Source organism: Limulus polyphemus, unplaced genomic scaffold, assembly GCF_000517525.1.
Source record: "Limulus polyphemus unplaced genomic scaffold, Limulus_polyphemus-2.1.2 Scaffold4250, whole genome shotgun sequence".
NCBI classification, from domain to species: domain Eukaryota; kingdom Metazoa; phylum Arthropoda; class Merostomata; order Xiphosura; family Limulidae; genus Limulus; species Limulus polyphemus.
In genome coordinates this window covers 42,448-69,948 of record NW_013669860.1, presented here as the reverse complement: position 1 = coordinate 69,948, position 27,501 = coordinate 42,448, and the positions used below count along the sequence as shown (strand labels likewise).

At 32.1% G+C, this 27,501-nt stretch overlaps 1 protein-coding gene across 10 annotated transcripts in view; it reads right to left on the bottom strand.

Annotated features, from left to right (window-relative positions):
* LOC106470852 (single-stranded DNA-binding protein 3-like) overlaps nucleotides 1-27,501 on the bottom strand; it is a 66,672-nt gene that overhangs the window by 11,452 nt on the left and 27,719 nt on the right. For 7 of the 10 annotated variants that reach the window (XM_022399488.1, XM_022399490.1, XM_022399484.1 and 4 more), the window contains exons 6-14: nucleotides 13,007-13,093; nucleotides 11,418-11,516; nucleotides 10,676-10,741; nucleotides 9,979-10,039; nucleotides 8,976-9,041; nucleotides 4,997-5,073; nucleotides 3,509-3,570; nucleotides 2,716-2,758; nucleotides 1,881-1,916 (exon numbers count right to left, since the gene is read on the bottom strand). In XM_022399488.1, coding sequence (XP_022255196.1) covers nucleotides 1,881-1,916; nucleotides 2,716-2,758; nucleotides 3,509-3,570; nucleotides 4,997-5,073; nucleotides 8,976-9,041; nucleotides 9,979-10,039; nucleotides 10,676-10,741; nucleotides 11,418-11,516; nucleotides 13,007-13,093 — 597 coding nt within the window. The remainder of the gene's footprint in view (nucleotides 1-1,880; nucleotides 1,917-2,715; nucleotides 2,759-3,508; nucleotides 3,571-4,996; nucleotides 5,074-8,975; nucleotides 9,042-9,978; nucleotides 10,040-10,675; nucleotides 10,742-11,417; nucleotides 11,517-13,006; nucleotides 13,094-27,501) is intronic. The other 3 variants (XM_022399494.1, XM_022399489.1, XM_022399491.1) reach the window with 2 other exon arrangements.

Sequence of the window (27,501 nt, the reverse complement as noted above, 5' to 3'; positions counted from 1 at the left end):
CTTAGTGGAATTCCCAGTTAATATTTTATGTAAACACAGTACTGGATTAACCATGAGGCAAATGAGGCAGCTGCATCAGGTTCCCACAAATATTTTGTTAACAATGTTTAGGAATATTGCTATATTCAATTTACATATTTATTTCTTATATTTGAAAGTTTATTTTTAATACAATAAATTTTTTTTATTTCTTATATTTGAAAGGGCCTCCATAAAGATAGTTGCCTCAGGGCCTCCACATACCTTAATCCAGCCTTGTGTAAACATGTGTTGTCTGTTTTTGTCATTAAAGGTTCATAGTTCATTATGCATAGTGTCATTCTTTGATATAGTCTTATTTCATTGGTTTACATGATCAGGTTGGTCTACAGTTTTGTAACTCTCGTAATTAATTAATGTTAATAAGGTCATCAGAGAAATTTCTTAACAAAAATTATTCTCTATAAATAAGCTCATTAAATTTTAATAGTGAAGGTCAGTGAAGAAAGCTAAAGTTTAGTTCTATTCAGAATAGGAGGGTATGTAACATGCACGAAAGTTCTATTTCTGGAAGTCATAAAACCTGTTAATTTACTATTTAGTGTGTGTAATTGTTGTGATATACATTCTATAGCTTGAGTATGACTAATGTAAGTGTAAAAGTATGTTAGTTGTTATAAACAAGAAGCTGAGTTTCAGTGATTTTCAGTATTGAGCCTAATAATTATTTTGTAAGAGTATAAGATATTTGAACTACTTTTATTTTTACATGATCCTGTGAGCCAACTGCCTATTTAAGAACAGTCAAAAAAAAAAAGAAAATCAGTAAATGACACGCATAACAAATACTCTTATGTATTAAATTACTTAAATATACAAATCAACTATGTCAAACTACTGTACTATACTGGTTATATATTTTCAAATTTTTTGATAGAGATTTTTTTTTACAAACAATTGTAACAGTTGGTTAAGTTCCATTTTTAAAAACATAAAACAGTATAACTATAAATACTGTAAGATTTACACATTATGGAATTCAACCAAAATTAATGACACACAATGATATCATCACTCCTCACTTTTGAATGTCCAAAGGACATAGAATCAATCCTTTAATTTAAAATGTGATACTATTGTTTCCTAAACTTGAAAATTATTAATTCATCTTTCACTTGCTTAGCTAATGCATCATAGTTTTAGAAAATTCAACCAACCGCAGTTCCTCACCAGTTTAGAGACATTTTTACAAAGTGAGACCCAAACATAAACTTCTCCTGAAAAAGAATTACTGAAGTGTTTAAAATTATTTAGAATGAAGATTAAAATATAACAGCATTGGAAAACAAATCTAAATCACTATATAAAAAAAATTCAGGTACGCACTATTGCCAAAGTTACAACCCTTCTTCGTATAAAGATGTGCTTTATAAGGAACCAAAGTTGGTATCTCTTGGACTCAGCTGTGTCACAGAACTTTTCCTTGTATCAAAATGTGTTCTATAGGAAATCAAAGTTGACATGTCTGTGACTCAACTGTGACTTATTACAGTTGCTACTCACAGCATTTTCTCATATAAAGACATGCTTTACAGGGAATCAAAATTGTATGTTTGGGTATAAACTGTGTCACAGTTGCTGCCTTACTGAAACATTCCTGTAAGGATGAATTCTACTTTGTATGTTTAAAATTCAATGTAAATATGTTTTTCACAAGTGTATGCTGATGTCAAGTGGGATTTGGACTTGTTGCTCTGCATAATTCTTGGCCTTAAAATGTGACTCAGAGAGAGGAAAACATCTCTTTGGTTTGAAAAAAATCGAAAAAATGGTAAAGTAAGTACCATATTATTTAGAAGTGTGTGAAAACAATGATTTTTGTAGCAGTAACAAATACTTACATAATGGCTTCCAGGTGAAACAGAGGAGTAATTGATCTAAAAATTAAGAATCCATTGTGAGCAACTTTGCATAAAATTCATGTATAAATTCTCTATAGATGGTAAAAATTAGTTACAATACAAGCGACATTGACGTTAAACATTACTTTATGACCTCAAACAGTGAAAGACACTGGAAACTAGGTATTGTTTATAGCTACATTAGACAAACTCAAAACATTTTCATTTTTTAAAAACTCAGTCTTATATTGATTAAATTGAAAAGTAAAAAACAAAATAAAAAACATTTAAGTATTTGTATTTATGGCAAAATAATAAGGCCACTATCCCTAATTTTGAACTACTAATCAGAGGGAAGGTAGCCAATCAGCAGCATCTTACCAACCACACTAAAGGATTGTCTGTCACTCTTATAATGACCCCACAGCTTAATGTGCAGAGAATATTTTGTGGTTTCACAAGGACAAAAAGCTAGCTCACCAGCTCCAAAATCCACTGTCATACCAGGGTCAATCCACTCCCAATATTTAAAAGAATATATGTATATCAGTACCATATTTTTTAAACCATACTTTTTCATAGTGTGTTCAGTGGTTACCCAAAAATATTAGTTTATACATTAATGCCTGAATTAATAAACATTACCTTTTTTTTTCAATAACAACACTCTCTATTTAAATAATTTTACTCCAAACTAAATAGTTCAAACCACTAACAGAATTTTTAGTATTACATGTATTTGATAATATATGTGCAGTTGAAAATACACTTCTTTCAGACAATTAATTTAAAAATTATGGCACATGTATAAAAATCTTTTTGACAACTTACTTACAGTAGACATATTTGGCTGCCATTGTCTGCCTCCTGGCCCCTGCCTTTAGGTAGGAAGCGATAAAATTAAAATGATTATTTAGCTAGAAATCTTGTAAGTCACAGGAAAAAAAAGCTACTAAAATATTCTTAAGTATCAATAAATAGACACTAAATTAATTCTTAGCTTTGAGCACACAGTGTAATTTCTTCCAAATGCAACTTGTTCAAGTTTGAAAAAAAACAACAAATACTGAATTCTTTTGAATGGCTTCAATATTTATGTTTCAGGTCAACTTTAAGACCTTCAGTTTTTCATAATTTGTTATATTGTTTAAACAAAGTGTGGAAGTGGTTGATGTATGCATGCACACACACACACCTGTAATAATATAAAGTAATGATTACAAAGTTTCTCCTGTGTAAATCTTAGAACCATATTAACAAATGGTAAGTGTCAAGCTAAGTGAATGGAAAAAGCACCTCACAACAGCCTGATTATTTATGTAAACAGTATTATTTCTTTATTTAAATGGTATCACTTGACAATTTTTCTAATCTATACAAACATATAGATAAGTAGAAGATTAACACTAGTTTGAATTACAATCTATAACAACAGAAGTTACAGGCATTCCTTGTGAAAGCAAACAAAAAAACTCAAACTGAGAAACTATCTTAGGACATAAATTACACCTGTTAATTCTTGTTTTTATGAATACAGAGCTCTCAGTAAGCAATACAGACATACTCTATGCTGAAACATTGCTTTTAAACATATGAAAACTTCATATATGAATGCATTCCTGACTTACATGGACAGTGGAGAAACTCCAGGACCCACTGCTCCACCTGATGGTCTTATTGGTCCATAACTCTGAAATAAAAAGGTGATGTCATGAATATTGTGTTGTCAAAGTTACAAAGAAACAAATTACAAATATTTTTTTTTTAAATAGATGATGAAGTTTTGGTTATCACCTAAAGAACATCAATAATTTCTACACATTCATGTTTATTTCAAAACACTTTGTAGTCCTTTAACAGTAGTGTCATAAGAATTTATACAAATAAAGCAGGTTTATGTACTTCATTGCATTCATGGTTAAGCTTATCAAATAATAATTTATTTTCTTAACTACTGCTACCACATTCTTTAATGTGGCTTTCATCATAATTATCAGTGCTAACTTTGATAACAGTATCAAAAGTAGGTAAAATAATATTGCTTCACACAAAAAAAAACTCAAACGGTTAGTTGGCATACAATAATAATCTTTTAGTAAAACATTCTCAACAATTTACATTTACAAGATTGTCACTTCAATATTTCATGATTCATTAAGCTTTAAAGATTTAGCTTTTCCTTCTGCATCTACTGTAATGACAATTCATTCATCTTATTGGATAATAACTTTTCAATCGGCAATTATTTAAAGACTGTTTAATAAAACTAATCTTGGATGAGAGCGTAAATTGTTAAAACATTTTAAGGGCAGTATTGCATAAATTATGATATTTATAAGTTATATGATATACATTAGGCCCTGAAATAATTAACAGAAAAAAAATGTCCACACTTACTGCTTGTTTTATCAAAAGTAACAGCCTTGACATTATATAACAATTAGTGGAATCCACATCAATGAAATGTGAACAGGGTTGGTAATTGGACCAACCCCATAGTGGATAAGGAATGTTGACTATAATTCTGAATTCACTATGTGTATCTGCACAAAATGTGGCAAACTTTTAGTACAAAGCCTTTGTTACAAAAGCTTTTGTATTCAAGACATGTCTGTGAACTGACAATGTCAGTCTGACTTAGACCATCACCTGTCTGATTGCACTGTGACATTCACATGATGAATAAAAAATACTTTGTCCATTGTACAGTTTACACAACCCCTAGAACCTATGAATGGCATATCTACAATTTTTTTTCAGTATCCCTTTTTAATGTATTTATTCTCCTCTACCATGTACTGTCACTTAGACAGCAGTGTAGAGTAAAATGAATAACTGATAACTCTGATATCAAATACATAATACCATGTTGAATGATACTGTCAAAGGTCACAGTATGCACACTTCTGCCCCATCTGTGCATATAGGGTGAAGTAGTATGATGTATAATAATAACCAAATAAAGCACAATCACACACTTAAAGGTAGGAAGAATGAATCATTACTATGGAAGTAGATACATTTTGTAACAATGTAAGTTACTCCTAACTGGTTCAACATGCATTTACTGTGGTAAAAGAGCAAACACATGTGGCTCAAACTGCTCAATTACTTACACCAGGATTCATTTGACCAAGATGTTGCCCTCTTTGTGGGTTTATTCTTGAATTCATTGGGTTCATTCCTTGTGGCCCTATAAAAGAGATACAAATATTTTGAAGATAATGTTAATTTCCAAGAAGGAAATACATTTCTCCATCTACATAGGTAGGAATTCCAATAGACAGGTGTTTAATGGAAACTTGACAACAGATCTCATTAGCTTTCTAGATCATTCTGATGATACTTAATAATATACTTTTAGCCTTGCCCTACAAAGTAATTTAAACCAAAAATATACTATTGTGGATAATTCTTTAATTTTTTAAGATCCAAGTTAATAGGACTGTAACTTTTATAATAAATAAATATACTCAACAACTAAAGCGTTAAAGAAAAAAACAATAATAAAACACTTGTTGCTGTAGCAAAAAGCTACACAATGGGCTAACTGTACTCTGTCAATTGTGGGTAATCGAACCCCAGATTGTAGCACCGAAGGTCCTTAAACTTACTGCTAACCAGATAATACTAAAATCAGACTAATCAATGTATTTTAGTGTTTGAAACATTTTAAATTTTGCAGTTGTCAATAACAGAGTGGACAGTGAAACATTTCTTTAGATATTATACACAATTTAATGGGGGATAATTGTGAAATGAAAAAAATAGTACTTTTAATTACAATACACCATCGATTTTCTGTCACCTCCTTTAATCCAGGCAAAATTATGTGAGCTCACTTGAAATTCCCACAACCACCAGAGTAGTTCACTGGGTGGCCACAGATGGCATTGCGTGTGGCACTCGCTCTTTCAGGATGGGCTACTTACATTTTAAGTAGGTACATCACTATCGTGAAAATTTTCTTATAAATATTAAACTAGTGGATCAAATTACTTGAATTTTTTCATGATGACACAGTCAACTATGAAACAGCAGTAATCCTGACAGCCCTCAACTTCCAGACCTTTGTGATTAGCTGTACAATTCCAGCAAAATTCTAAAATTTGCCATTTTGAAAGTGGCACTACCGCAACATTCTTTATAAGTACAGTAATTATTAAACTTTTTTCATTTATACTGTGCTAATAAACCTGTACTAATTTATTTCATTAATCATTTAATATTTGTTTTCTTTAAGTTTCTAGCAGTCCATGTTGCTTTAGAGACATTGAAGGGGTATAATTAGTGGGGCAGAGGTGTATTGTTGAATTATTATTATGTGACCTCTGTTGGACCAGCAAAACGAATAATCCGGCAAGGCTTTGAAACCAAGGGTGCCGGAAAATTGGTGGTGTACCTGTATTATATACTTTTAAGTAATTTCTCAATGTTATTACTTCTCAAAATGCTCAAAAGATGACCAAAACTATAATGTATGATAATTTAACCAAAGTAATTTTCAAAATTTTTTCTTCAATATTTAAAAAAAAAAAGAGTTATTAACCCTCAAATTATATACTTGTTTTTTTTTTACTTTTCACTACCAGTGAGAGCCACACATTCCAACATGGTGAGTAATTTTATAGTATTTGTTTGTTTGTAGTTAAGCATAAAGCTACACAATGGGCTATCTATGCTGTGCCCACAACGGGTATCGAGACCTGGTTTATTGTACTATAAGTTTACAGACATACCGCTGTGCTACTGGGGGGGGGGGTATAGTATCGGTCCTGTTACAACACTCAGTGCAAGGAACTGACCAAAAGTAACCAGGTGAAACAACCAATTAAACAACAGAGTAAAATTCACAGGGAAACTCAGTAGTAAATAGTGGAATTATTAAATACAATGTCAATAACATTTTAAATTTTTTGTGTGGCTCATATTATTAGGGACCCTATAACAAATACACATAATAAAAAAATCTAAAATTTTATATAGAGAAGTAGGGGTCGATATATACGTAACCTAGCTAGCTATAGTAATACAAAAAGTTTTAATGCTACAAAAGTACTGAAAGAAGAAAGTCAAAACTACAAAAAAATGTGAAAAATTTTATCCCTATTTTGGTAAATCACCATAATTAGGTAAGTATGAGCGAAATCCGAGTAAGGTTGTGTATATACTGATCCCTACTTGTCTTTATAAAATTAATTTTTTTTTATTATACTTGTTTGTTTCCTTTCTATTAGCTATATTTTTGTGCACCAGCAATACCAAGCATGGGGCATGAGTATACTAGTATCCTTTTCAATACAAAAAAGGAATCACTGGGACCCCCAGATGAAAGAGTTCAGTGAAAGAATTAGAATGATAAGGTTCCTCAATTTTTCTGGAAGAGTCACTAACTTAGATAAAAATTTGTTGAAATAGTGAAATTTTGATTCACTTGATAAAAATGTAAATAGCAATTTAGATGGCTTTATAAGTACAATATATTTTAGTTTTGCTCAGCCAATACTATGAAATAGTCACTGTTAATATTCACAAATTTTAAAGGTGGCTTTAAATGGGTGATTTTTATCACAGCCATTTTGTTTCATCACGATCACTACTATTAACCAATAATCAACAGATTTATGGACACACGAGCAATAAATAAGAAAAATATGTTTAAAAAGCTGATGTGATCTGGACTTAATCAGTAATTTTAAGGCTAATGTTACGACTGAATCTTGTTCATTTCCCCACCACCGCCTTCAGTTATGGTAAAGAAGTATTCTCCAAATATCATTTACATATTTAGACAAAAGGAAAAAACAAGACAATGAAAATTCTCATTCTTATGAGGAAAAGCTATTCCTCAGAAATGGATTAACGTTCTGTGACACCTGATTTATTTCAAGTTACGAAAGAAAAATTACTGGTGAAGATCATTATGAAGCTTTACTACACAAATACAATAAAGAAAATATTAAATCATTAAGGTTAACCAAATTTAATGAAGAAAGTTGCAATACTTATACTGTTAAGGTTTTGAATAATTAATATTTTATTATGCTTGAAATACACACATACTATCAGAAATTTTTATATATTAACTCAGTAAAAAAAAATGAATATCACTAAAATTGTTTAGAAAATAAAAAAAATATGAGGTAGTACTTAAGAAATATGAAGTTTACAGATTAAATGTGAAGACAATATTATAATATCAAAAATCTAGATATTTCTCTTTTTCTTTTATGCCTATACTACACACTAATTGGACAAAGAGACTTATCTTCTCATGATGTACATTACAAGAGTGTGGAATTACAGAATGAGCACTCCAAAACTACAGCATGTATGTAGTTTTATTAAATCTTTGTATTATTGCAGGCTGATAAAAATATACAACATAATCCAAGAGTTGAATTATCTTCATTTTATGCAATTATGGGTATGTTAATAATTTTGGGATCATATATTAAGCTTACTTTTTCTACATCAAATGTTCTTATTGTTTTCTCTTCACAGTAGTATGAATCAATCTGAAGTTAATTAATCTTAGTTAATTCCAATTAACTAAAGTATTCAAAGTTTTGGATTACCCATGTATTTTTTTTTGGCAAATGCTTTAATACTTCTGTTGCTAAAGTTGAAGAACTTTTTTGAACAATATACTAGATATAATTAACCTAGTTACCATTATGCAACTATTTTTACCAGATTTTTCAGACGATATTTGTCTGCATATGAAAGTACATATAAACTTTATCATTTTGATAGTATAGAAACAAGAAATTTTCCTCAATCAGTATGTACCTGTGATTTAAGTTCTGTTTTGATTAGTTTACTTTCTAAACAACATACTACATCAGCAATCTAGTCAGACACAAGATGAGACAAAGATGAATGATAAACAGTGCTCAAATTTTATGCTTTATAACTGTTGGCCATATAATGTAAAACAGAAGATCATAAAAGGTGACAGATAAAAAAAACTAAGTGGTAGACTTAATTAATCACAATCTGTAAAAGTAATACTGTAAGACAAAGATTTTACGGCTGCAGAAGTGAGTGATGTAGACAGATATCTGAAGGAACACAAGTTAAAAAAATGTTTACCTTGCCAGCTCACAAACTCTCCACCATCAGCTATAAACAAGAATGTGGATGGATGAATAGAAAAAACTGTTAGTAAGGAAGAAAGGGAGAAATATTATAGGTAAGACTTAAAAACATTTTAAGACATAATTAAACAAACCAAACATATTAAAATGAGAAGGAAATCATTAGTATATATTATACAAATTCAAGTATTAAAGAAAAAAAAAAGTAATATTTACAGACTATTCGTGGGCTTCTGTTATTTTTAAGTTTCTGATATTTCATATGTAAATAAAATTAGAAGATAAAGCATTTTGAAGATCAAATGGAATAGAACACTATTAATCTTTATTTTATTTTTGAGAAGAAGAAGAAAAACTAGACTGTATGTGATAGATTTGTCATTTGGTTTTCCAATCCTCTCTTATAAGATTAAATGTTACATCTCTCAAGGAACAACATATTTCGTGTAAATATTTCCTATATGAAAAAGGTTTTTACATCTAAGCAGTTGTGTATACATTTATAAATACAACAGAATTTTAACTGTTTCAATGTAAAATAGTAAGTACCTCATGTAGTTTTAGGTTAATGCTGTACAAGATGTAAAACGTAAAGTGTCAATACTAAATAAATTACTCAATTATTAACTAAATTAAGATTTTAAAACAAGTACCTCAAAATAAAATAAGTAAAACAAAAACTATGTATTGAAAGTTTCACATGCTTACTGAACACAATAAACACTTAGTATATAAAAAACAAAATTAAACAATCTCATAAAAATTAGTAATAACAAGAAATTAACAACAGTTTGAGAAGACTAACTATATTCATAACCAACAAAGCTAACTGACTTAAAATACCTTGCGTTTTCATTTCATTGATTTCACACTCTAAATAATCCTTAGTCAAAAAAAAAAAACACGAAAATAATCAGGTAAGTAACTCAGAAAAATATCAACAATGCCAAAATACAAAACAACAGAAACATTTTATCTGTTGCATTTTATTCTCCTACCTGGTCTTGTTGGGTCCATATTATTGGGTATCATGTGTTGTCCTGGAACATTACCAGGAGCCTACAAAAGGAAAACTTACAAGTCCAAAATGTAACTGAACACTGTTCTACGAAGTATGTAAAAACAACAAATATTTCTTTTTAACTTTGAAACATTAAAACAAAGAGCTATGTACTGTTACTTTATATAAATTACAAAAGATTTGCTTCATAAAAACCAACAACACAAATCAGTATGATTATTCAATTCTTCCCTCACACACACATACATTGTCATTAACCAGATAATTGATCTTTTGTCCTAAGATTCATGCTTCTGAGGACACTTTAAATCCAAATACTTTTTCTATACACTTTTTGAATGAACACTATATATATTTACATCTTAGCTCTAATAATTCCTCTCATAAATTTTCTGATTATTGTAACTAAACTCTGACAGACTTCACAATTGTTATTTAGTTTTTAAAGCTATTATTCTTAGACTAACTAAGACTTAAGTCCAGTTTTCTTTAGCTTCTGATACATGAAAACTGAATGCTCTAAAAACAATCAGATCTTTGGACTTATATCAATATGAGAAAAAAAATCATAAGTTATTGAAAACTTTATTGAACAATACTGGCAGCACACAGATTTAAGTAAGTCAAATGTAATCGGTACATCAAAATGAAAATCTATACAGTACAAGACTTACACTGAAATCGACTTGTTGACTCATCCTCACTCCAGACCGAGCTGGATAGCGCGGTGACATGAATGGCTATAGGAAAAAATAATAGTGTTATAAAAATTGTTTCATAAATCAAGTGCTTTGAAAAGTATTGTAACAGATCTTTCAGGAATTAATTATACAGAATTATCTTCTAGTACCATCAGTGAACTTGAATAGTGATATTTATATTATAAGGCATGAAATGTAAATATTGGTTGTCAGAAATTATAACTTTTATTACATTATTAAGAAATAACAATTAAATTGTTTTGTAAGAAACACAAAAGTGCATTACATACTTAACAATAAATATCAGCCAAATTTCTATGTTATACATAGGCTTCTTCATACTCAAATCTGTCAAACTATGACAGAAAAACAAAGTTGTAAAGTATAAATTAAAAAGTTTCTGAATCAAATATTCTGAAGAAGGCTATCAGAGCCTGCCAAAACATTTTAGATTCTTTTTATTAAAAAATGTGCTTTAATTCATGCTTTATAATGCCATTTTCATGCCTTAGTTTAAAAAACAAAACAATCCGAGTCAATTAAACTGGACAGCTAAACTGTTAAATGAATAAATGTGACATGTTTTAAAGAAAATTTTTGGGCAGCCCCAATTGCATTTACTATCTTTCTTGGAGTAAATAAAGAATCCACAACTTCATATGTTAATCATGCAACAAACACAACTGGTTATGGGCACTAGATGGTGTCAGCTCACCTGATTCTGGACCATTAAAGTATGAGAGGGAGGAGGCTGGGAATGAGGGGACGGTTGTGAAACTGACTGTTGAGGTGGAGAGGGTCTGATGTGAGAGTTCTGTGGGGAATACATTGTAAGATCATTCGCTACAGGAGAGCACCCAATGTACTAAACTTTAAAAACACTACATCCAGTCTAAAGTTATTGTAACACATTATAAGCAACCTTAAAATGTACAACCTTAGAACACACAATACATTTAACAAGAATAACAGTTGTTTATTGTGTTTGGTACATACACCATACGGTATTTATTGCTGTGTCAAAAAAGTGGAACTCCGATATTGCTACTCTTATCAACATTCAAATGCAACTGATCGTGATTAAAACTCAACCATTATAACTTGTATTAACAACTTTTATTACCCTTACTTAGCATTCCTACTACACTTCTTTAATACATTGTATTAAAACGATTTCAGAGCCTCACTACATCATTAGATTCCATCTAGTTATGTTCTGTTAAAAAATTGTGTATCTAGACGATAGCTCTGCAGCATAGTTTCCATTGTAAAAACTCAATCGTAAAGCTGTCATGTCCAATGCACACTCCTCCTATCTGTTATTTTCCATTACTTATCCTATAGAAGAGGATGACTGTTTCAACAGTCCATTATTTCATTATTATTCAACAGTCCAATCTTACAGAAATCTACAAATATTACATATGGAATAGCATGAATATCTGTTTCATTCTCCAGCTACTTGAGGCATGCAATGGTTGAATGGATATGTCATTGAACCAACTTGTGTCACTTTTTTAGATGGTGATCTTTCTTGATTATGCTGCATGATGTTGTCTTGGGGATGTGGAAGTTTTTCTACTGACTTTTGCATTTATAGATACTCACTTGCTACAACACACCAAAATTTCTTTACCTGGCTGGGGCACAACTTGTTGCAGGTCTCTTTCTTAATGTTCCTAATTCCCAAAGATGATCTATATTCCTTTGTTTATAATCCTCAATCTGAACATCTTTACAATACGAGTGTGTGAATATTTTGTGCCAGAAAGGGCTATCATATATATATCCTTGCAAAAAGCAATAAATGTTTGGTGCCATCAAACTACCAATGAAATGCCAAACAATGTCAAAATGTAATTCTGATACATTCTGTGACTTTATAGCTGTAGTTGTTACACGACTTGCTGACTTTACACATTCAATTTCTTTTAATATAACATACTCAACTCTCTTGAGATGACAACATTGCTAATAACATCTCTTTTAATCATTATTGCTTACACTGAAAAAAAAACAAAAAAAAACACTATAGACTAACTGATACTTCCCACCTCTTATTCTAAAATTTTTAGGTTATTATTAGGGCTTTCATGTTATAAAATATTTTTGGTCAACTACAAAATTTGAGTTATTATTGACTTACAAAGAATCATTTAGAATTTTTAATAAATGTGGCATCTTAACCCCAATATCCTAACATAATTACTAAGTTGTTTCTCAAACTGTTTTCAACTTAACATATCTGAAATTGAACTATCTTTTGAAAATATGGTAATTTGACTATACTGAATCTGAACTTACTGGGAAGAAACCAGCAGGGCCTACAGCTCCACCTGGCATCCCATCACCAGGGGCCATATGACTTAGTGGACTGGGGACTGTAGGGTTCTGAGAAGATAAAAATGTATAAAATTAGACACATGACATTCTTACACTATGATGTGTATTTTTCTTATTTTCTTATAGCAAAGCCACATCGGGTTATCTGCTGTGTCCACCGAGAGGAATCGAACCCCTGATTTTAGCATCGTAAATCCGAAAACTTATTGCTGTCCCACCGGGAGACACACTATGATGTAAACCTGTGTGGTGTTACACCTGGGATGAACGCTGTGTTATTTTTACACAAGGGCTTATATACATGATTATTTATACTTCAGTTAAGTATCAATAACTTCTTATATGCAGATTCATTTATTCAAGTCATGCAAACTATACATCTTCTAACAAAATAAAACAGATCAGATAAACAAAATCAAATTCAATAATCACTTGGTCAAAGCTTCAAAGGTAACACTGTTATTACACTTGATTTAAATATACACATATATCATTATTAACAAATAATGTCTAAAGGTGGTCACTTCACAGACAAATAAATACAAGATACTAACTATCAACTAGTAACCAGAGCTCTATGTCTTATTTTGCAATGCTCTTAGTTTTTGTGTTCCAACACTCAAAGTTTGCACCATTATCACCACAAGTTCATGCCAGAGTTATTTAAGTTTGGAGGAATTGTAACTGACCTCAGTATGCTATAAACTAGTGTTTCAATATCATTTTCCTGGTAATTGAAAATGCTTGAAAATGAAACAAAATCCACTGAAATGTAAAGACATGTCATGTAGATGTCCAAACAAAAAAAACAAGCTCATGCTTCCAAACCCACTTACTACAGAAGCTATGTTGTGAGCAGTAAGATGCATATAGAGTTCTTGGATCAACCAAAAGTGTCCATAATAGACTCATGGAGACTGAGTTATGATACTGCATTAGGATCCCATTGACCCAGCATCACAGCAAGGATACTGGGATCAGAGCTTAAAATATGCATAGTTTGATGTTAGTGATCTTCATAGGAGAGTCCAGATTTTGTATGAAGTTCATAGACTACCTTTCCAAAGTTTGAAGACAATTTGGAAGCATTATTACAATGCTAACTAGTTAAAAAAGACCAATAAAATTGTGGGTCCACCATGGTCTGAAACCAACATCAGCTTCAGTGGCAAAATTGGCATCCAAGTGTCCTTGGATGGAATTTTTGACAGCTGTGCATTACACGTTTGAAATCCTAGACATTTATAAGAGGCCATATGTTGGTGCCACTGGTGGTGAATTCCTCCTAAAGGATGACAATTTCACCAACACTGGAATCATGCACATAACAGTGGGAGACTACAGTGTTCCATATAGGATGGCCTGCTCCAAACGTAGACCCATTCAAAAATTCTGGAATTCTCACCAACAAACTCTTTCAGCACATCCTGTTCTGCCCATGATTATCCACAAGTTGGGAGATGCTCTTATAAAGGAATGGGAAATGGGCCTGCTTGCTATAGATAAACTTGTTGAGGCTTAGCAGGAGCACATGGATGCAATGCCAAGCAATGATCAATGCTTTTGAGAGGTATACTAGTTATTGGTAAGATTTATTTTAAGCTTTTTCTTTATTGATCAATTTAACAAACTCTCCATATACCTAAAAGTTCTATTTTGAGGAGGTATCCTCTTCCATGTTATGTAAAGGCATACTGGAAAAAATTAAGAACAGTTTGTATTATAGAATATTTAAAAGAAACAATGTACACAACTATCAGTTGATTGCTGGTCATTAGTTTGAGAAGTTTCCCTAGCAAATACCGAGTAAAAACTATATAGATTCAAACTATAAATACCTTTATAAACCAATGAAGCTAATTCTATGTAGCAAACTGACTAGAAATAACTAATGTTACAAACTCTTCAGTGGTCAATATTGATTACAATGTTGAAATCTTCAAAATGTGACTTTTTATTGTAACAAAATATTAATCACTAAAAGAAAGGGAGGAATCACTTATCAATGGACTCTTCAAGCATTAGTCATGTCTAGCTTGATAAATCAGGTAGAATATTCTGTCTTCAAACCAGGTTAGAAATAGTGAAAAAAAAAATGACACCCAAGTACGAGTTGATCAGCATTAGTTGTTTCAGTAAAAGCCCTTCTATTTATCAAAAATCAGTTCTGGTGAAGACTGGATCAATTATCACTACTGAGTCACTATTACTTTTCCACTAAATGTGAATCGATCTATTTCATATTGGCCAGGCATGGCCTAGTAGTTAACGTTTATAAACTGTAAGTCTTAGAATTCATGGTTTGTGACCTGCTACCACAAAAACATGCTCTGAACTTTGAGAATAGGTATGCATTGTAGGAATTGATAGTGAGCACTGTTGAACAGCTGTCTTCCTTTTAGTCTATCTGGTCAAACGTAAGGATGATTCTGGGCAGAAATTCCATGTATAGCTTTGTGGGAAAATCTGAAACAAACACTATATTTGATACTGTACATTTTTGGAAATCACTAAATCTTTTCTGGAAATTGATGAACTAACATTTACCATGATACCATTCTGTTATTATTACCAGTGGTAATAATAATACTATTTTAGAAATGAATGAATCATTTCAACTTGTAGGCTCTATCTGATGATAATTTCTCAGTTAGCTCTTCAACTCTCCAACAGTTGTGTTGGTCAAAAATATTCCATAAAAGAAAAATTCAACAATGAAGAATCAGATTTTGCATTTGGACAAAAAATCATTAAAGACAGTGTGCCAAAATTTTTTCTGAGATACTTAGCACAAGTAATCGCATCTGAAAATCACAAAAGTGTATATTGTACAATTTTATGAATAGGGTTCTATGGTAAGCATACTTATATCTGTCTTTGCATAAAGAACCAAAAAAAAAAAAGTCAATTGTACAGCTACAAATCAAACTTAGTCACTGGCAACTTACTTATTAAATAATTTTTTGCCCATTGTTTTCACTAGACTAAAAAAAAATTGATATATAAATTCAAAATTAATTATGATTCTGAACTACACAAGTTGTATGTCCTGAAAATTAAGCCAATTTGACCTCTGAAATAACCTTAACACCTGCAATGCTATCTGGCTTTTATGACATATCAGTTGAAACTAAGATGTACAAAATTTAAAATAGCAACCTTAAATGGGCAAAGCAATTCTGGAAAATGATGATAGGGCAAAATTATTTGGGGTCAATCTCAAGACCTGTCCTACAACAGCAAAAAAGTTCATACATGCAACAGCCATCATGGACAACCCTCCATTAACATTCATGATGCAATCAGATTGTTCATGGAGGAGTACTCTCTAACTCATTCAATTCAGCACACAATGATTCAGAAAAGACCTCTCCATGACTGTCAAGGCATAGTCTTTTGGTATGGCCGACAAGGTTTTTGTTTTGTTTCATGTCAGTTCTAAAGTGTAGATATTCTGGGTAGACAGTGATCACCAAAGCACAGAGGAAGAACAAGCTAACTACACAGTGGGACTTTGGGATTCATCATTCAAACACATGCATGCTTAACACAGTTAGTTGTTTTTTTATTTTTTGCAATAATAAAAAATTTTATCAAACAGTCAAATAGTAAGCATTTTCTTTTTTTTACTCAGTGACTTGGAGAGCTTCCAAGTCATCTGTTATACTTAATTTTGGACATTAAATTTTACTTGTTTGTTAACTAATGCATTTGTGAATAGGATCATGTCTCAGTTATGGGATAATGTTAATCCTTGTAAATAGTCTCAAAACTTTTTTTAAAGTAAATCATTTGTTCAGTTTCTTTAGAAGTATATTTATTCCTCAGATACTTGCTTATTAATTTCAGTGATTTTTTTTTTTTTTATATTTCACTATCATCAGCTCAGACTAAAAATATATGCCAAACCAGGGAATGACTACCTTGGGTAAAAGAATATTTGCCCTTTAATTCTTCTTTTATGTTACACTGTTTACTCTCAGCTATCATCTTCACTGGAAATGTCTTTTTCCTTTGGATTTATTAACAAATAAGAGCATCTTCACCATCAGCAGTATCTCCATTCTCACCTTTTCTTTTTACAGAAACTGTCTTCATTTTAAGACAGAATGAAATCCCACAAGTTATCATTAATACAGGTAAAGCATTAACACACTAACTGTGCAATAAACTATTTCCTGCAAACTAAAATTTGGCATGACAAAGAATGTGGTCCTTTGCCAAGAAAAATGTCAAATGACTAAACAGAGATACTAAACTTTTATACTCCATGTATTGAGGAGTATGAGCAAGGCATGTTTACTCATCATATTCATGAGTATTAAATTACTTTTACTATTATTCATATAATAAAATAAGTACCTTAACCCTTGTCATTCCTTTAAAAGGCAAATAGGGCTATGAGTAAACTCAAGTTTCCTATGCACATACCCCCTGGATGGGATGCCAGTCCCTTGCAGGTTAACCCCATAACATTTACTGGTACCCATCATATAGTTGGGTAGATTGAAGCAAATGGGAGTAAAGCTTCTTACTCAATAATACGTACCAGGCAAGCCTTGAACCTGCAAACTTTCCACTATGAGCCCAAAGCAGTAACCACTAGGTAGGCTTAACTATAATTAATTCATGCTTTATATATAATCAATTCCAGTTTCCCTAACCACAGTTGATATAATTGAAAATGATCCATATTGTAAATAATAAAACTATAATATCAAAAAACAACTGCACACTTTATGTCTATCCTGTTCTTTTTACCCATACTATAAAGTAAAAGTTAAAAATGAATACTTAATTTTCAATTTCATTGTTTAAAATTATTATGTTTTCACAAAAAGGACAGCCTTTCATCCTGAAAGATAATTTCTCTTCATTTCACTTACACAACAATGTATTATACAATTCCAATCATTATACATTTATAATTAACTCAAGAAAGTTATGGGACACCATATGAACGTGACAGAGCTAATTAAGCAATGAGATTCAGTAAGTACATTAGACCTAACAAATCCTGCATCTCCTTTTTCTAGTGATTTACATTAAAGCCCAGGCATGGGGGTTTATTGGGATACAGAAATGTTATTAAAGTTGACTGTATATGAAGTTAGATATAACTTTGAATGACAATATTTTTGAGACATCCAATTAAATTCTTAATGTGTACTTAATAACAATCTAACTTTTTAACAATTTAATACTTCAATGGCACTTTTAAATCAAAGTGTATTATGGTATCACAGTTACTGTATTGACCAGGTTAACTGACTTAAGATAAAAGTTCTCAAGGAATTGTGAGAAACATGAAATGTAAAGAGTATTTGTTTTTGTATTTATGGCAAAGTTACTAAGGCAATCTGCCATCATCCCTCATTTTGAACCAATGATCAGATAGAAGGAACCCAGTCAGTAGCCCCATCACCCATGTTAAGGGATTTATTGCTACTCATAATCCCAGCTATGAAATTCATAGCTCTACCACAGGGCTAACCAATACCGAAATTTAAAGAGAATGCATACAGCATATTACTTATTGCCTATGTGAATAATGGGTGTAAGATTTGCATGTAACATTTATTATACTATGAAACTGTGTCTGATTTCAATAACTTAATGTAATCTTCAAATAAAAGTGGATATACATACAATTCCATATATAGTGTAACTATAACTACTGAAAATCATGCACGTGTTAACAATTCAATAGCTTGTAGTAGTTTCTAACATCCTTATATCTAAGGTAATGAGGTAATATAGCTACAGATATAAGTATTAGTATGCTATTTTATCGTTTCCTGAGTTAGCACTGACATATCGGCAAAAAGCATATCTAAACCAAATTTTCATGTGAACAATGTTAAGAGTAACTCAATGCTTAAAAGTATGATGAGTGTGCACAACCCCAAGGTATGAAGAATTCCACGAAAGCCCCCAAAAGAGAGAGAACCTCTTGCACAGGAAAAGAAGACTTGGATTTGAAAAACCAAGAGCTTCATCACCCTCAAATAAAGAGGAGAAAGCTGAACCCTCTGAGGTAGGTGTTGATAAACACCCCCAGATGAATAAGATACTATGTGGGGGCAAGATGGGACTTATCCATTTGACAAGACATGCCACACAAGCTGCCTCCTATAGGAGGAAATGACTATGGTTGTGAGAGACTTGTTGAGAAGGAGATAAAAGGAGACAGTCATCCATATAATGATGAAACTGCAAACCTTGGTTGTGACTATAGCAAGCAAAGGTTCTGACCACGCAACAAAAGACATATGGTGTTGATGCCAGACTGAATGGTAGAGCACAGAACTGAAACACCCAATTCCTGTGAACAAATTGAAGGTAATGTCTGGATGATGGAGATATTGGGATATGAAAGTAAGCATCTGAGATGTCAACCTTGGTCATACATAGACATGGAGTAAACAACTATTGGAGGACGAGGAAAGACTCCATGGTGAACCATGGGAAGTTGCTGAAGCAGTTGAAGTTGGAGAGATCAATAACAGAAAACAGTGAACAGCTAGGTATAAAAACCCTGAGAAGGGTGAAACACTTGTTCTATAGCATCCTTGTTCAAGAGATCTCAGATCACCTCAAAAAGACACTGGCAAGAAAGTGGATCCCAAGGAGGGGGGGGAGGGGAAGAAACAGGGCATGGGAATAAAGAGGGAGGAGTGGAAAACCAAAGGGACAGTCCTTCTGTTATAATCTGAAGAACACAAGTGTCCATGGTGAAAGATAATCACAAATGAGCAACCCTAGCAACCATTATCCCACAGTGCCAGAACCCACGAGATAGTCACTGATGAAACTGGTGTCGTAAAATGCAGCAATGGGCAATTTGGTGACTCACTGCAGAAACCTGGGAAGTTGGTACTGGTAGAGGAAAGGATGGAGGGGGCAAGACATGGGAACAGGAGTAGGAGAGGATAGATAAAGATGAGAAACAAGGAAGGAATGTTGATATGCAGCCTCCACCCATTACTAAAATATCAGGGAGATCCTCAAAAACTGACTGGGGCAAGAAAGGAGCCAAACGGAGATAACGTAAACAGGAAGCAGGTAGACACATATGTGACAAGAGAGTGTCCCTGCCAAGGAGATCCCAACAAAAAGAAGCCATGTATGAAGGGATAAGACTGAGGAAGATAAGTGCACCAACAAAGTCAGGGGAATGGTGGATAGCCTGAAAAGGAGGTAAATGGAGAAGAGATAACAGAGGATGGTATTGAGGGTGAGATAGAGATGGGAGAACTGAGCAGGGGAAAATGATAGTGTAGTGCAGGATCAGAGCACCATGCCTATATCAGAGACTATGGTCTGAGAATTCAAAAGCAGAAATTTTGACTTGTGCCAAAGCATGAGAGTCAGACAAACAAGGGAGCCAAGGCATGTTCGCACCTGAACATAATTGGGTAAGAAACTGTTCAGCATGGACTCAAATGTCAGTGAGGGGAAAAAAAACAGTAAATAATCTGATGTCAGGGCAGAATGAAGAACGGAGGAGGAGGAATCATAAGACAAAAAGAAAAGAGACAAGAGGTAACATACCTGAGAAATCATGGCAAAAATGCAGATGAAGTACAAGGTAGATTGATAGGGGATAGAATGGGAAGGCACAGCTAAGGCAGGAGGTGGGGAAAGGCTGTCCAAATCTTCTTCTTCAGGAACAGATTCTCCAGGAAAATGATAAATCTGCTCAGGTTTCTGGATACTTAGGTGACTACATTATAGACTATGACTCACAATGCACCAAGGCCAAAACCTTGTCTGACAAAAGTGTGAAAACCAAAGCCATAGAAGTATTAAGTGTTGCTGGATCAGTAAGTGGTATTATGTGGAATTACACAAGATAATATGAAACATTGAGTGAATATCAAGCACAACTGCACATTGGAATGCCAAATCAAAAAGTAATGAGAGTGCTCTACTGTATAGAGGGAGTCAGCTGCACTAAGAGAGTATGTCATACTCCTATTGATGGAGGGTTGTTGCATGCTACAGCACAGCTGTACTACCTGAAATCACTTGAGGGTACGTGGGCTAAATCAAGGCTAGTAGTTAGTGAAAATTGCTCATACAGAAGGGAGAAGTTGAGAAAAACTATTACGCAAGTGGAGTTAAGGTATCAAAAAGACGGACATGTCTCCTAAAAGATTTTGAGCAAATAAAATATTTATTTTGTTTACTAATACCTATATTTTCTTTGCTTTGGGTATAAACTTCTTGAAAAACTGCATCTTTTTAAAGCAAACTGCTCAAAAGTCTTCTTGTCCTGCTATATGTCATTCATCTTGGTGGCATCTTGTGGCAAAGGTACAGAGTAGTTGTGCCTCTTAGCCCTTTTTTTATCAGTACAAATTCTTCTTCCTGTGACAGAAAAGGCTGAGCCTTCTTACTGAGCTTAACAAGGATTTTTAAACCAACTGCAGAGCTAATGGCATCAATCAGAATGTAGGTTTTAAAAACATCCAAAGAAAAGTTTGCAATTAGGTGGAGCTTGTTAGTCTTGGAAGGTGTAGTGTTCAAGGGCTGGTACAAGTTTAAAAACTCTGTGATTATTCGGTGTTTTTAAGATTGCAAACATTAAAATGAGTTTCATTACATGATGTGCAGTGACTTGGTTAATAAATGTAACAATTTATCTTGATTTGGAGATTATTTTGGAACCAGTGATGTGCTCATAGGCCAAACAAACCAAGCACTACTTGGTTAGTTAAAATTGGTTTTCAATCCATTGATATAATATAATTATACTGTATTTCTAAAACTTAAAATAAAATGGAAAATTTTTTTATGTTTAAATGCATCCCTCATAGAGTAAAAAAATTAACTCTTTGGCAATACACACAGAACCCCCACCAAAATAACCCCCCCCCCCCCATCACCAAATTTAACAGCAAATGTTGAGAATGAGACATCATTAGGCCAGACAACAAATAAGAACTTTATCTGACCAGTCCCAAACCAAGTATTTCTCAAAGAACATGGTCTGATCTTTTTAATGAATATTCAACACACTTTGAGTGATGTCACTTCTGATTTTGTGTTACTTTAATTTGTTTATTATTTAAAACAATTATAAAAGATGCATTTAATTAATTATTATGACAGAACTTCCATTTTATTTTTTCAAACAACTGCTCATAATAGATGTTGTAGTCTTGGTTTGACTTGCTTGCACATGTTCTCAACTCCCCATATCTCCCATCTCCACCCCTTATGTATCATTGCTTCCTCTATAATGTTGCTTACCATACATCACTGGCTTGAATAATAACTAGGTCTTTCTGGCATGACATAGTTACATATGAGCATATAGCTTTGAAAGGTCAACAACTCAAATTTATGCAGAAATAAATCGAGATGCCTAAAGTAAATACAGTAGAGCCTCAATTAATAGACACCTTGAAACAACATGCACCATGCCATTAAGGTCAGACCTTTTCAGTCTCTTTCTTTTTTCTACTATTTGTAACCAAAATAAATATCACAATAATGGACACCTCAATATTCTGGATTAAGGGCAGTGTCTATAGTCTTGTTTTCTATACAGGTACTTTATAAAGCAGGCAGTTATCTTTATATGCCTGTACAATATACTGCTAAATTTTGAACATCTCAAAAAGATGACCAATATTCAAATACTTGCAATGTTTATTGGATTGGCTCTGAACCAAATACTGTAATAAACATTTTCACAGCTTCAAAGTGTAATCTTATTACTCTAAGGAATTCTCATTGTAAACACTGTAGGATACATAAGCTGATAAATTCCACATGATCTTCTTGAAGCAGGAGTCAAATTGGCTTATTTTTGTGCACGTACTTTGTTGCTCTCGAGAGTATTGTATTACGGTGTCACATAAACATTCTAATGACACAAGCAGTGATTTGTTGCTTTATTTTCAGCAGATTTCTACTTCAGTTTTTGACAGTAAAATAAACACAGAAAATAAATGTGAAATGTTTAGCAGTTCAAACTCTGAAGAGAAGTACTTTGAAACTTTGTGACCAATAATAAGGAAAAAATGGCACAGCTAATCCACCCCTGCGACTTCCTGTTGACAACTCTCCATGTCATGGCAATGTGCAACTCACAAACACCCATGTCCAGCATACACCAAAGAAAATGGGGAGCCTTAAAATTCAGAAATTTAGTATGGTCAATATGGAATCCAGCTTTACGTAGCTCATTTTTGATATTAAGAGCATTTGGATGCAATCAAAAGGGTTTCCTTAATGTTAAGGTTCTACTGTACCGATTTTACTGTTTTCAATGTTTGTGGGTGGGATTAAAAAAATCACTGGCCTTCTACATAATATTAACTGCAAGCCACTCCTGATTTCCAGAACATTCATTAATTTGTATATCCAGTTTCCCAATGATACAAAGTAACACTATTTATCACAGATAACTGTGATACAATCTTTCTGACCCATTAAACATAAAGTTATTATTAAATTTGACATCCCAGGCTATTGGACAGAATAACACTTCTTCTATCCATCTATCCTCATATAAAAGGACCTAATGATCTATTTTGATAAAAATCTGCATGATAACATAATACAAATAAATTAAATGCAAATTATATTTCATCAACTGTATCAAAATAATGTTTCTTTGAGGAATTATATTACTATATAAGTGTTGTATAAATAGATTTTAAACCTGCATAATGATAATAGAAAAGTGTTTAACACAACGTTTGTAATACCACAGATTTACAGGTGTAGGCAGAAATCTATAACGGAGAGCATGGGCACAATCAGAAATCCATTGCTAATCTCATACATTTATCCATTTTGTTATTAGCTTTTGCATACATAAGAAAAGAAAAGAATTTACTTAATACAATCCATATGATTCTACAAGTTGGATAGTCTTACACTGAGAATAAAAATCATAAAAACCCAATTCTTTAATTATAAGTGCACAAATGAATAGTCTAGACTAAGACTGTATAAATAGATCGCAAAGCATCTGCAAAACAAATTAACATTATTAAAAAACACTGTTATACCTGGATACCACAGGTTAACTTGTAGCTCAGACTTTAAAATGTAAAATAATCATCATTATGCCACATTACAATGTTTTCTACCTCGTAATATTTTAAACTTTGTCTATGTTAAATTTTTGACAATTTGAAAAATAAAAATAAATCATGATTCAACTCTCAATTTCAACCATTTCTGTTAATATATCCGCTGTTACAAAGAAACATGCATTGAGTCCGAAACATACCTAACTCGTTATGGTAAAAATGACATGATTCCTCTGTTACATGACCACATTTGAAAGTTTCTCTTATAGCATACTCATGGCCCCAAAGTGTAAAATGCATTTTTGCAACAAGGGGCTCTGAACCTTAAACCCTCTGAGCATGCTAACCACTAGGCCGTGCTTGGCTTCGAAGTGAAAAGACTGAATGTACTGCTTCTATAAATACACACAACTGTGAATGATAAATGATTGTATTTTTAATGTAATACACTTCAATACAGGAAATTAAGTATGATACAAAAGAATACTTTATGATTGTAATGGGATGCAAAAAAAAGAGTATAATTGAATAGCAATAACACCAGCTCTCTCTCCAAATGAAGTGAAACATGTAATAAGTCCAAGATCCTCCTATAAAAGGACCTAATGATCTACTATGAGAAAAGTCTGCATGATAACATAATATAAATATTGTTCCCATATCATGAAATCATGCAACTGCCAGTTATACACAACCCTGATATCTCGGAGGTATACATGAGGGCAACTGTCATTTTCTTAACAGAATTACCAAGTGATAGTTACACAGTGTTGTTACTGTTTTTTCATCCAAAGTTACACAATGGACCATATGTACTCTGTCAACTGCAGGGAATGAAACCCCAGATTTTAGCATTGTAAATTCATAAAATTAACGCTGGATACAGGAGGACTTTATATGGAGTTAACATAATATATTTTGATCCAAAAAAAGCAAACAAATATCATTTGCATAATACACAAAAAACAAGTAAAACTCTAATTTAGTTATTTACATAATGAAAGGTATATCTAAATATTTAGATTTTTCATAATTTGAAAACCAAACTCTAACAATAACACGAAAAATCTGAATAAGCAACGTGATTTCATTTGTAGTCCAGAACTACAAACAAGCTAGAATAAAAGGAGTCACATGTCTCGACCTATAAACAAAATCATTGAAATCTACCTGATACATTTTCAAACATTAAATACAGTCATATAATTAAGTGTTACAAAATAGTTAGGTCAGAAAATGTGCTAGGCAAGGGTGAGACTAACAGGCTATAGCTGTGTGGGTGCTGTCAGGTGTTGACTGTTTATGTTCTCAATCTACTGATCTATCTACCTTAATATCTACCCTTCTTTATAAGTTATAGTTAGTTTGGGCTAGAATATGGTGGAATAAAAAAATAGTGTAATATTTATACCAAGTTCATCTGTATAGTAAATTATAAAACTTTTATGCTGTTATACATATAGTTAACTGCATACTAATTCCATTGTTTAACTACAGAATTTTGAAGAGTATACCAGTCAACTCTCCCCACCTTTTTTTTTAACAGAGTCCTGAGCATTTCATGGAACACATCTTCTAATGTATTTCTGTAATTGGATTCACCTCATTTTTTGTGATAAGTTCAACAGTTGGGCATCAGGTAAATTCTCAGAAATTGCAGAAAAGTAATCAATGAGAATAACAAAATTTTCTATATTATGGAAAGTGAAACTATAGCTATTAAAAAAAAAGGTCTCCCTTATTTTGAAATCTGACATTGACAGATATGAAATGGTGACACACAATCCCTTAACTTTTTTTGAGAAAGCTTTTATTTGTTTTTAAGCACAAAGCTGCACAATGGGTTATCTGTGCTTTTGATAAAATGAAAACCCAGCTTGAATGGGGCTTAAACTCAAGATTCTTCTTGCTAAATAGATGCTTTAACCAACCACGTCACACAAAATAATTCATGTCCAACAGCAGTTTTAATTTTTTTTATGAAAGCTTCTACACAGGTTAGCATGACTATTACAGTCCTACCTACATTATACATTTTTCAAAAAACAGTTCTAATTATGTAAAAAAATATCTAACTTCTTTTCTTTATACACTTTGGCAGTTGTTACAGAGTGTTGATGCTTTAGTTCTTTATTTTACAGTAAACCTGTCTATACTCTTCCTACAACATATTGGTTGGATTTTCTAATCAATATTAAATGCTGATTAGAGCAAGGTACTTACTCAGAGTGAAACAAAAATAACTCAACCTAGTAATGTAAATAATAAAATACTGAGGTGACTTCTATTGGCTATAGTACTTGTTAACTAACTTGTAGTTAATTTTTCTTATTTTAACCAACAGCATGAAAGAACACATATTATACTTTATCTCATTATACGTTACAAGCAGTGTAAGCTTCTGCAATGAGATGATAAAATTCAGAGATTATTAAGGTATTTTTAACTTTTTTTAGTTACAGTTGTAAACTCTAAAGATGACCCCCACCTGGTAAATGAGAAACATATTTCTATTTTTATTCATTCAGTATATATACATACATACACACACACACACATACTATATATATATATATATATATTGACTGTACTTCTTACTCAGCTCCCTGGTAACTCAGTGGTAAACTTGAGGTTTGATCCTTGTTGTGGGCACAGTGCACATAACCCATTGGGCAGCTTTGTACTTTGAAAACAAACACACTTTTTACTTAAGAGTATTATTCAAAATTACATTGAAAAAAAAAAAACAATATAGAGAGAAGAAAAATTGGTCATCACTTCTGACAAACTACCTTCAATTATTTACATTTTCAGCTTTAATTATAAAGTACTTACATTTTGTGATTCAAAATTTGCTAATTCCAACATTAAATGGACAAAAAAAAAAGACAGTCAAGTCTGGTTTACATTCTAAATGTTTAGTTCAGTACATTTACTAATATAACAGTGTCAACTATTTTATTATATTTTGCACCTTCAAAAACTCAGGAATGGTATTCTTTATATTAGTTTTCACAAAACCTTATGTTTCAGGAACCTAAACTTTAAGTGGACAAAAATAATTTTTATTAGATTTCACAAACTGGACAATATAGGCCAATAAAATATATCTTAAAAATAATCATCTGACATACTAGTAGTGGCTAAGTTCTTGAATTTAATTCTTAATATTTTTTAACATACAAATGAAGAAGAATTTTTCTTTTGCATATATTTATATATTTTTTAACTTTATGTCAAAACTTTTCACCCAACTAGGTGCTAAAATGAATAAATATAACTATTAAATTATATATAGATATAACAAATTTTATAAATATATATATTAAAAAATAATAATAAAAATGCAATGGAGAAAGGAAGGTGAGGATTACTTTTTTTTTACTTTTTTAACCAAAGACT